Genomic DNA, 12,848 nt, shown 5'->3' with positions numbered 1-12,848 from the left:
AGGGGGCCGCACGGCGCCATCTATACACAGCAGGGGGCCGCACGGCGTCATCTATACACAGCAGTAGGTCGCACGGCGCCATCTATACACAGCAGGAGGTCGCACGACGCCATCTATACACAGCAGGGGGCCGCACGGCGCCATCTATACACAGCAGGGGGCCGCATGGCGCCATCTATACACAGCAGGAGGCGCACGGCGCCATCTATACACAGCAGGAGGCCGCACGGCGCCATCTATACACAGCAGGAGGCCGCACGGCGCCATCTATACACAGCAGGGGGCCGCACGGCGCCATCTATACACAGCAGGGGGCCGCACGGCGCCATCTATACACAGCAGGGGGCCGCACGGCGCCATCTATACGCAGCAGGGGGCCGCACGGCGCCATCTATACGCAGCAGGGGGCCGCACGGCGTCATCTATACACAGCAGGATGCCGCACGGTGCCATAAATACACAGTGGGAGGCCGCACGGCACCCCCCCCCAGAAACAGTAGGAGGCCGCACGGCGCCATCTATACTCAGCAGGAGGCCGCACGCAGTCGCACACACACACAAACATATACAGATATACATACACGCATAAACACATTTGAAACACAAAAATACATATAAACAAACATCACACAATGATATCTGCCTGAACATACACACACACACACATATATACACATACACACACACATACATACATACATATACACACACACATACATACATACATACATATACACACATACATACACACACACACATACATATACACATACATACACACACATACACATACATATTCACATACATACATACACACATACACATACACACACATATATATACACACACACACACACACATATATATACATACACACACACACACACACACACATATATATACATACACACATACACATACACACACATATATATACACACACACACACACACACACACATATATATACACACACACACACACACACACACACATATATATACATACACACACATATACACACACACATACATACATACATATACACACACATACATACATATATACACACACACACACACATACATACATAAATATACATACACACACACATACATACATACATACATACATACATATATACACACACACACATACATAAATATACATACACACACACATACATACATACACACACATACATACACACATACATATATATACACACACACACACACACACACCCAGACTCACCATCTCCCGGCTCGGCTCCAGTCCTCAGGCTCTCCGGTGGTAAGTAGCAGTGCAGGCCGGGGCGCACTGCATGACGTCACAGCTAGGAGACACAGCCGCGCACAGGGCATTGTCTCCTAGCAGTGACGCGGCCGGGCCAGCACAGGGAAGTTAACTGCTGCAGTGCTGGCCTGGCCGATGAAGAAATAGCGGCCGTGCGCCGCTGCTGGGGGAGCGGTCCGGGCCCCCCCTCCCGCCACTGATGCCGGTATGTGCCGCGGCGGCGGCCCGCACATATAATGAGGGCAATCCGGACATAGACACCCCGCCCGGAGCCACGGGCCCTCTGGAGGCTCGGGGCCCCGGGCGGTCGCCTGGATTGCCCTCATTATAATCCGCCTATTCTTGCCGCACAGGACACAGGCTCCATTCTCAGAGTTACCGTCTGCACTTTGTTTCTGGCAACAGGTATGGCACAGTAGTGAGGAGAGATCTTAAATGCCTGCATTTTCCTTAGGGCTAGAGTCATACGGGTCCACGTGTGTCGCTATGCCCTGATTCCCTGTGTCCTTGCTTATATCAGTCCCAGGGGCTGCTCATAGAGACGTGCTCCCTGTTTCAGTACCCACAGCAGGGCGATGCCTTGTCCCAAGGTTCCTTTCTCGCTGGGCAGTACGCTTCCTGGACTTGTAACATTTTCTCTTGCAGGGTTCCCCACTTGCTTGTGTCGTCCGGCTGCCTCTGTAACTAGATCATTTTCCTCATGAGCCTTGTAGTTCCACACAAGGAACAATCTGTCTTCCCTCTTTCTCTTACTCTTCTAGACTCTTTCACTGTCTCCTGTCTTCTCTGAGACTCACTACTCACGGCACTAAGATGGATTCTCTAATTCTCCTAGAGATCCTTCAGTCTAAAGCTACACCCAGTAGGGGCACGTCCATCTGTATAACTATATCCTGAACTTACAGGATATGACAGGCACATATTAACTGTCATGTAATGGCCCTGTCATGAACAGCACATTATATGATCACTGTGATACACATATAATCAGTCAGCATTACAGGGAAGTGGGGTAAGAGTCTTCTACCATCCCCTCACTAGTGCACGTCCTCATCATCTCCCGCCTCAACTACTGCAACCTCCTGCTCTGTGGCCTCCCCTCTAACACTCTCGCACCCCTCCAATCTATCCTAAACTCTGCTGCTCGACTAATCCACCTGTCCCCCCGCTATTCCCCGTCCTCTCCCCTCTGTCAATCCCTTCACTGGCTCCCCATTGCCCAGAGACTCCAGTTCACCCCTAACCACGGCATACAAAGCCATTCACAACCTATCTCCTCCATATATCTCCGACCTAGTATCCCGTTACATACCTGCACGCAGCCTCCGATCCTCACAAGATCTCCTTCTCTACTCTTCTCTTATCTCCTCTTCCCACAATCGTATACAAGATTTCTCCTGTGCTTCCCCTCTGCTCTGGAAATCTGTACCCCAATATATCAGACTCTCTCCTACCGTGGAAACCTTCAAAAGGAGCCTGAAGACCCACCTCTTCCGACAAGCCTACAACCTGCAGTAACCACCGCTCCACCACACCGCTGCACGACCAGCTCTACCCTCACCTACTGTATCCTCACCCATCCCTTGTAGACTGTGAGCCCTCGCGGGCAGGGTCCTCGCTCCACCATACCGCTGCACGACCAGCTCTACCCTCACCTACTGTATCCTCACTCATCCCTTGTAGACTGTGAGCCCTCGCGGGCAGGGTCCTCGCTCCACCATACCGCTGCACGACCAGCTCTACCCTCACCTACTGTATCCTCACCCATCCCTTGTAGATTGTGAGCCCTCGCGGGCAGGGTCCTCGCTCCACCATACCGCTGCACGACCAGCTCTACCCTCACCTACTGTATCCTCACCCATCCCTTGTAGACTGTGAGCCCTCGCGGGCAGGGTCCTCGCTCCACCATACCGCTGCACGACCAGCTCTACCCTCACCTACTGTATCCTCACCCATCCCTTGTAGACTGTGAGCCTCGCGGGCAGGGTCCTCGCTCCACCATACCGCTGCACGACCAGCTCTACCCTCACCTACTGTATCCTCACCCATCTCCTGTAGACTGTGAGCCCTCGCGGGCAGGGTCCTTGCTCCACCATACCGCTGCACGACCAGCTCTACCCTCACCTACTGTATCCTCACCCATCCCTTGTAGACTGTGAGCCCTCGCGGGCAGGGTCCTCGCTCCACCATACCGCTGCACGACCAGCTCTACCCTCACCTACTGTATCCTCACCCATCCCCTGTAGACTGTGAGCCCTCGCGGGCTGGGTCCTCGCTCCACCATACCGCTGCACGACCAGCTCTACCCTCACCTACTGTATCCTCACCCATCCCTCGTAGATTGTGAGCCCTCGCAGGCAGGGTCCTCGCTCCACCATACCGCTGTATGACCAGCTCTACCCTCACCTACTGTATCCTCACCCATCCCTCGTAGATTGTGAGCCCTCGCGGGCAGGGTCCTCGCTCCACCATACCGCTGCACGACCAGCTCTACCCTCACCTACTGTATCCTCACCCATCCCCTGTAGACTGTGAGCCCTCGCGGGCAGGGTCCTCGCTCCACCATACCGCTGCACGACCAGCTCTACCCTCACCTCCTGTATCCTCACCCATCCCTTGTAGACTGTGAGCCCTCGCGGGCAGGGTCCTCGCTCCACCATACCGCTGTACGACCAGCTCTACCCTCACCTACTGTATCCTCACCCATCCCCTGTAGATTGTGAGCCCTCGCGGGCAGGGTCCTCGCTCCACCATACCGCTGTACGACCAGCTCTCCCCTCACCTACTGTATCCTCACCCATCCCCTGTAGACTGTGATCCCTCGCGGGCAGGGTCCTCGCTCCACCATACCGCTGCACGACCAGCTCTACCCTCACCTACTGTATCCTCACCAATCCCCTGTAGACTGTGAGCCCTCGCGGGCAGGGTCCTCGCTCCACCATACCACTGCACGACCAGCTCTACCCTCACCTACTGTATCCTCACCCATCCCCTGTAGACTGTGAGCCCTCGCGGGCAGGGTCCTCTCTCCACCATACCGCTGCACGACCAGCTCTACCCTCACCTACTGTATCCTCACCCATCCCCTGTAGACTGTGAGCCCTCGCGGGCAGGGTCCTCGCTCCACCATACCTCTACACGACCAGCTCTACCCCCACCTACTGTATCCTCACCCATCCCCTGTAGACTGAGCCCTCGCGGGCAGGGTCCTCGCTCCACCATACCGCTGCACGACCAGCTCTACCCTCACCTACTGTATCCTCACCCATCCCCTGTAGACTGAGCCCTCGCGGGCAGGGTCCTCGCTCCACCATACCGCTGCACGACCAGCTCTACCCTCACCTACTGTATCCTCACCCATCCCCTGTAGACTGTGAGCCCTCGCGGGCAGGATCCTCGCTCTTCCTGGATCAGCTGCGTTTTTGTTCAAGATTATTGTAATTGTTCTTGTATGTATGCCCCTCTTCACATGTAAAGTGCCACAGAATAAATGGCGCTATAATAATAAATAATAATAATAATCTATCATCGATTATATATCATCTATCAATTTATTATCTATCTATTATCTATCTATACATCTATCATCTATCTATTATCAATCTATTTTGTATCTTTAATCCATTTAATAATGAAGACAAAGATTATTTCAGTCAGTGACACCAATGGCATCAATTTATTTCATCATAATAATTTTTTTCTTTTAAAGAATAGTTTAACAGAACCCGCAAATGAAACATTTAGTAACAATTTGAAGTGAAGGAGAACCTGCAGCGATTCCTGGAGACTCCAGTGTCGGGATTTCTGTCCGATCATCGATCATATTAATAATGGTAATTTAGTGGGATGCTCTTTTTTGCAGGGTCTGACTACGCGATGTTTGTAGTCTGTAACCATGGAGACGCAGCTCTGCAAACAATTGAAATGATTTCTTACATGGAGACGATTTCATGGCTGCAGGTCCGATAACCAATTTATTGTAACCAGAGGAACAAATTCACAGAAGGAACATCGCGTTCTCTACTTTTTGATGTATGGGATAAAGTTCCACTGATCAAACCTGAGACAAGGCTCAATATACCGATATTACATCATCGTCACATTATAGCTGTTACATGACAATGATCAGAGTATTATTTATTATCGTTTCAATATAACATTGTAATGAAATATATTTAGCATGTATCATTATTATTATATTGTGATCACTCTCCTGGATATCCGCTGGATATTCTCTGCTATTCCTGTAAAAACTGCATTTCTTATAATGAAAAAAAATATATTTCTATAGGAAATCACGTTAGGATCTATGGAACATAAAGTCTATTAATCATATATAATATATGGAACACAGAATTTATAGGGATCCGTTCACATTGTTACAGCCCCTCCCTGCAGGCAGCAGGTTACAGAGAAGGAGGAGCGGATCGATATATATAATTCTGTAGGAGAAGACTCAGTAAAACTTATAATACATAGATCTAAATCTCTGCTCCGTCTGAGCTCAGGAGTCCGAGGGGCGGAGCCTACAGAGAAGGCAGTCAATCATCGACTCCGCCCTCCGGACTCTTCAGCTCAGAATGACCACAGATTTGTATCGATCAATTATACATTTAACTGAATCTTTTCCTACAAAACAATATATCGATCCGCTCCTCCTGCTCTATAATCTGCCATCTGCGAAGCGGAGCAAGAGCAATGAGCAGTGGCATAACATGAAGCTCGTGGGCTCGGATGTAAAAGCTTCAATGGGGCTCCCAATTATTGCAAATCTTCAATAGTAATGGTCTTTTCACATAGGCCAAAGTCACCTTTTGGGCCCCCCTAGGCTCAAGGGTCCTAGAGCGATTTCAACCATGGCACCCATAGCAGTTACGCCTCTGGCAATGTGACAGATCTCCACATACAGAAAAGTATCTAATAAATCTAAATCTATCTCGTCCTGTCATTATTATTGTTTGGTACTTTCCTCTTATAATGATTCATTATCTTCTTTTGTTTATTTTTATTCCAATTTCTCTTATTGTTACAATGTATCTCTTGTTGTGGCTGCCTTTCTGGTGCTCGCCATCTCCGCAGCATCACTAATAACACGAGACGCTGGATATTCTCTGCTGATTTTTTGCTAAAACTTCATTTTCTATAACAAAAAAAGGAAAATTTTTCTAAAACAAACAATATGGCGTCCGCCGCAGGAGCACGATATAACGTAACGTCCGTCAGCGATGCCGGGCGGATCGGTTCATCGTAAGGGGAAGAAGCTCCGTCTATTTTATTATTTTAATATCCATCTTGAGGAATGAACGTTTCTCCTGGTGGTGCAGTTGCAGGGGGCGGCTAAAGGGGGCGCAGCGGGTGATATGGCGTGTGTTGGGGTAGCGGTAGACGTTACTTGTAGTTTCTTGTTCGTCTTCTCCTGAAGAAGGTGATGGTACGAAGACGTCAGGAGAAATGTTAGATGATACCAAACTGAGCGAGCTCGTGTAACTCCAGGTGACTGAAGGCCTCCCATGGGCAGATGACAGTGATGTCTGCGGGAGAGAAGAAGACGTTATCAAACCTTCCACGCTCCGTCCTATGTCCTCTGCACCTACTGAGGAGACGTAGGAGATAGGACCTTCCACATGACCGCCCACATGGGGATATTATATAAGGGAAATGCAAAAGTATATCCAGATATACAGGATTGTGAGTGCCGACCATAGGGGCAGGGAAAGCAGGAGCGGTCTAGGGTCAATCTGCCCCACAATAAAGCCAACGGGGTACGAGGTGTCTGCTCCAGGACTCTCATTATCTAGAAGTGATGACCAAGGTTCCTCACCTGTTCCAAGTCCTTCCATCCCCGGAATATCATCTCCGAACCTGCGAGATAAAAGCAAAATCAGATCGATCAACCCCAAACATCAGGATAGATCTCAGGATGATTCCCTCCACTCCATTTACTCTCCCTGTAATGTCTGTATACATCGTCACACATCGTTTTAATGATTTTTGTTACCCACTCCTGCATATAAATGTCAGACCCCCCACCCAGAATTAAAACACCACCTATAAAGGGAAACTCTACTAACATGGGACACTTTGGGCTAAACCTCTATACACTGTGCAGAGCATGAAGGGTAACATTGCCCCCTTAGGCCCTGCGTCAGAGGGCTCAGCCGCCCCCCCTTTGATCTTTCTCACCCCTTGCACAGTAATAGCCTCGGCTGAAGGTGGTAAAACATTTTGAAGTAGAGGATGGAACAGACGGGTGTCCAGGCTTATGAGCACAGTTCACACAAGGCTCAGGGAGGATCTGACCCCATCATCAGGATTATGGTTTTCCGAGTCCCCAGCAGGTCGGTAGTGACCATAAGCTGCAGCAGGTCAGAGGTTAATATCCTGTAGATCTCTCCACATAGAAGGGGCATGCTGGGAGTTGTAGTTGTACAACAGCTGGGGAGCCACAGGTCATCACCTTTCATCTACATCATGCCCTGACACGGACTCGTAATACACGGACTCACCCTTTTATTCCTTTCTTTGGTGGTTTGCTCTTGAACTGGCGGGTCTGCCTCTGTTTGAATTTGGGGGGTCCCTTCCGAGGTGTGGTGGGACCAGCATTACTGCTGTTTGCAGGGGCCAAGGCGCTGGATGCTGGTGAGCTGGAATTCATGTCTGTCTGTGTTGTACTCCAGTCTCAGGAACCTAAGACAGAATGTAGGGTAAAGTTACTTCCAGAAGGTGAAGCTTTGCTACAATGTATCATTGCACCCATCTGTGATGTCACCATCGCTTCTTGTGTCTATCCCTTATGTACAGGAGCTAGTTCTGCAGGAGCGCAGCGCTCCACGACCTCTCGGCTTCCTGAGTGCTCCTGAAGATTGACAGTGGCCCAAATGGCTGATTCTGTGGCCCAAACTGCAGCAGCGGAGGAGCTCGGTGATAAAACAACTGGCTGGATCTGGGCAGCAAACAGCTTGCAGGCGCTCTCCTTGCCTTGAAAACTGGCCCTTGCGGAGGTGGTCGGTAACCTAGGTAACGAGCTGTAGACTATACAATTAAACATCCCTCTGTTTCTGAGAGTTGAGAGGATTTTTAATGAGTTAAATCAGTAATTTGTTTTTGCATGCACTTTTAACCATTTAGATGAGGCAACCCCTTTAACTATTTAACCAGGCTCCTCCACTTGATGCTATTTTCCTCTACACCAGGGGTCTCAAACACGCGGCCCGCAGGCACAGACCCCTTGACGATCCCGACCTGGTCCAGGAGGAGCCGCCGACAGCAGCGCTGCATTGCCGCACAGAGACTGTCTCCCAGCACAGCATTTTCAATGCCAGCCGCCGGCCAATCAGAGGCCAGCAGCTGATATCTGCGTGTCGGCGCAGCGAGTATGACGTCATTGCCATATGCAGATGTCAGCTGCTGGCCTCTGATTGGCCGGCGGCTGACATTGAAAATGCTATGCTGGGAGACAGTCTCTGTGCGGCAATGCAGCGCTGCTGTCGGCGGCTCCTCCTGGACCAGGTCGGGATCGTCAAGGGGTCGGACTCTGTGGTGCCTGCGGGCCACATCTGCAGGAAGGCCGCCGAGGGAACGGAGGACAGGTGAGAATCATCTTTTTTTTTTCTATTTTATGTGTGTGAAGAACAACACAGGGGGCACATAGCCACAGGATGGGGACCTGGATGAGGCACAGAGCCACAAGAGGGGACCTGGATGGGGCACATAGCCACAAGATGGGACCTGGATGGGGCACATAGCCACAAGAGGGGACCTGGATGGAGCACATAGCCACAAGAGGGGACCTGGATGAGGCACAGAGCCACAAGAGGGGACCTGGATGGAGCACATAGCCACAAGAGGGGACCTGGATGAGGCACAGAGCCACAAGAGGGGACCTGGATGGGGCACATAGCCACAAGATGGGACCTGGATGGGGCACATAGCCACAAGAGGGGACCTGGATGGAGCACATAGCCACAAGAGGGGACCTGGATGGGGCACATAGCCACAAGAGGGGACCTGGATGAGGCACATAGCCACAGGACGGGGACCTGGATGGGGCACATAGCCACAAGAGGGGACCTGGATGAGGCACATAGCCACAAGATGGGGACCTGGATGGGGCACAGAGCCACAAGATGGGGACCTGGATGAGGCACATAGCCACAGCATGGGGACCTGGATGGGGCACATAGCCACAAGATGGGGACCTGGATGGGGCACAGAGCCTCAAGATGTGGACCTGGATGGGGCACATAGCCTCAAGATGTGGACCTGGATGGGGCACATAGCCACAAGAGGGGACCTGGATGGGGCACATAGCCACAAGATGGGGACCTGGATGGGGCACATAGCCACAAGATGGGGACCTGGATGGGGCACAGAGCCACAAGATGGGGACCTGGATGGGGCACATAGCCTCAAGAGGGGACCTGGATGGGGCACATAGCCACAAGATGTGGACCTGGATGGGGCACATAGCCACAAGATGGGGACCTGGATGGGGCACATAGCCACAAGATGGGGACCTGGATGGGGCACATAGCCACAAGAGGGGACCTGGATGGGGCACATAGCCACAAGATGGGGACCTGGATGGGGCACATAGCCACAAGATGGGGACCTGGATGGGGCACAGAGCCACAAGATGGGGACCTGGATGGGGCACATAGCCACAAGATGGGGACCTGGATGGGGCACATAGCCACAAGATGGGGATCTGGATGGGGCACATAGCCACAAGATGGGGACCTGGATGGGGCACAGAGCCACAAGATGGGGACCTGGATGGGGCACAGAGCCTCAAGATGTGGACCTGGATGGGGCACATAGCCTCAAGATGTGGACCTGGATGGGGCACATAGCCACAAGATGGGGACCTGGATGGGGCACATAGCCACAAGATGGGGACCTGGATGGGGCACATAGCCACAAGATGGGGACCTGGATGGGGAACATTGCCACAGGATGGGGACCTGGATGGGGCACAGAGCCTCAAGATGGGGACCTGGATGGGGCACATAGCCTCAAGATGGGGACCTGGATGGGGAACATTGCCACAGGATGGGGACCTGGATGGGGCACAGAGCCTCAAGATGGGGACCTGGATGGGGCACATAGCCTCAAGATGTGGACCTGGATGGGGCACATAGCCACAAGATGTGGACCTGGATGGGGCACATAGCCACAAGATGGGGACCTGGATGGGGCACAGAGCCACAAGATGGGGACCAGAGCCACAGGATGGGGACCTGGATGGGGAACATTGCCACAGGATGGGGACCTGGATGGGGCACATAGCCCCAAGATGGGGACCTGGATGAGGCACATTAGTACAAGATGGGGACTTGGATGGGGAACATTACTACAAGATGTTTTCCATTATTACTATATGATGCTAATTGTAAGACAATATTACTGTATGTGGCCAATTGGGGGAAATAAAATTGTAAAAAAAATAAAATAAAGCATGAAAAAATATTGGGCACTAAAAATGCTGTTTTATATGTAAACTAAAGTAAACACAAAAAAAGTGCACGTTTATTATCGCCACATCCATAACGACCCAGGCCATAAAAAAATAAACACGGCAAAAATGTTCAAAAGGTGTATACAAAAAAAATGGTATCACTAAAAATGTCACATTGAACAAAGAATGCGGCCCCCCAAATTCAAATTTTTTCCATGTGCGGCCCATATACCCAGCCGAGTTTGAGACCCCTGCTCTACACAGTGGACAGGTGTATGATGATTACATGGCACAATCACAGGGGACCTATAAGCCAGGGTTCCCCAACTCCAGTCCTCAAGGCCCACCAACAGGTCATGTTTTCAGGATTTCCTTAGTATTGCACAGGTGATGTAACTATTGCCTGTGCTGATGATGGAATTATCACCTGTGCAATACTAAGGAAATCCTGAAAACATGACCTGTTGGTGGGCCTTGAGGACTGGAGTTGGGGAACCCTGCTATAAGCTACATAGAGAGAGGTCCTGAGCTCTGTCCAGGCTGCATTCTCTCCACTAAACACAAGGTGGCGCCACAGAGCAAATAATGACCAATCTCCTGCAAGGGGCAGTGACTACACAAATGCACGGAGGTTTTTGTTATTTTTGTTCTCTATAACCCAGTTTCCTTCATTGCTCCCACCTGACTTTCTGCACTCATTTTTCATTTTGTCTTTTCTGCATAAAGTAAGATCTGTTAATATATGGAAACCGTCATCAAGCTGCTGTTATTGTATGACTGCCTCCAGAGCAGGGAACCTCCAATAAAGAGTTCAGGCTTTACACAATGTATCCATGCTCTGCACACAATGTATCCATGCTCTGCACACAATGTATCCATGCTCTGTACACAATGTATCCATGCTCTGTACACAATGTATCCGTGCTCTGTATCAGTACACAATGTATCCTTGCTCTGTATCAGTACACAATGTATCCATGCTCTGTACACAATGTATCCATGCTCTGCACACAATGTATCCATGCTCTGTACACAATGTATCCATGCTCTGTACACAATGTATCCGTGCTCTGTATCAGTACACAATGTATCCTTGCTCTGTATCAGTACACAATGTATCCATGCTCTGTACACAATGTATCCATGCTCTGCACACAATGTATCCATGCTCTGTACACAATGTATCCATGCTCTGCACACAATGTATCCATGCTCTGTATCAGTACACAATGTATCCGTGCTCTGTATCAGTACACAATGTATCCGTGCTCTGTATCAGTACACAATGTATCCGTGCTCTGTATCAGTACACAATGTATCCAAGCTCTGTATCTGTACACAATGTATCCATGCTCTGCACACAATGTATCCATGCTCTGCACACAATGTATCCATACTCTGTATCAGTACACAATGTATCCATGCTCTGTATCTGTACACAATGTATCCAAGCTCTGTATCTGTACACAATGTATCCATGCTCTGCACACAATGTATCCATGCTCTGTATCTGTACACAATGTATCCATACTCTGCACACAATGTATCCATGCTCTGTACACAATGTATCCATGCTCTGTACACAATGTATCCATGCTCTGCACACAGTGTATCCATGCTCTGTACACAATGTATCCATGCTCTGTACACAATGTATCCATGCTCTGCACACAATGTATCCATGCTCTGTACACAATGTATCCATGCTCTGCACACAATGTATCCATGCTCTGTATCAGTACACAATGTATCCATGCTCTGTATCTGTACACAATGTATCCAAGCTCTGTATCTGTACACAATGTATCCATGCTCTGCACACAATGTATCCATGCTCTGTATCTGTACACAATGTATCCATACTCTGCACACAATGTATCCATGTTCTGTACACAATGTATCCATGCTCTGTACACAATGTATCCATGCTCTGCACACAGTGTATCCATGCTCTGTACACAATGTATCCATGCTCTGTACACAATGTATCCATGCTCTGCACACAATGTATCCATGCTCTGTATCTGTACACAATGTATCCGTGCTCTGTATCAGTACACAATGTATCCATGCTCTGTATCAGTACACAATGTATC

The 12,848-nt window shown here is 50.0% G+C and overlaps 1 protein-coding gene across 6 annotated transcripts in view; it reads right to left on the bottom strand.

Annotated features, from left to right (window-relative positions):
- Positions 1-4,957: 4,957 nt before the first annotated feature.
- PDE6H (phosphodiesterase 6H) overlaps positions 4,958-12,848 on the bottom strand; it is a 347,300-nt gene continuing 339,409 nt past the window's right edge. For 3 of the 6 annotated variants that reach the window (XM_073645090.1, XM_073645087.1, XM_073645088.1), the window contains exons 2-4: positions 7,802-7,982; positions 7,117-7,157; positions 4,959-6,826 (exon numbers count right to left, since the gene is read on the bottom strand). In XM_073645090.1, coding sequence (XP_073501191.1) covers positions 6,750-6,826; positions 7,117-7,157; positions 7,802-7,950 — 267 coding nt within the window. In that variant the 5' untranslated portion in view covers positions 7,951-7,982 and the 3' untranslated portion in view covers positions 4,959-6,749. Of the gene's footprint in view, positions 6,827-7,116; positions 7,158-7,801; positions 7,983-8,537; positions 8,652-12,848 lie in introns of those variants that run through there. The other 3 variants (XM_073645092.1, XM_073645093.1, XM_073645091.1) reach the window with 2 other exon arrangements.

The sequence above is a fragment of the Phyllobates terribilis genome, unplaced genomic scaffold (assembly GCF_046119375.1).
Source record: "Phyllobates terribilis strain yellow unplaced genomic scaffold, ASM4611937v1 Scaffold_8__6_contigs__length_399053987, whole genome shotgun sequence".
Classification (NCBI taxonomy): Eukaryota; Metazoa; Chordata; class Amphibia; order Anura; family Dendrobatidae; genus Phyllobates; species Phyllobates terribilis.
The sequence above is the reverse complement of the archived record's forward strand: the minus strand, read 5'-3'. Positions and strand labels throughout refer to the sequence as shown.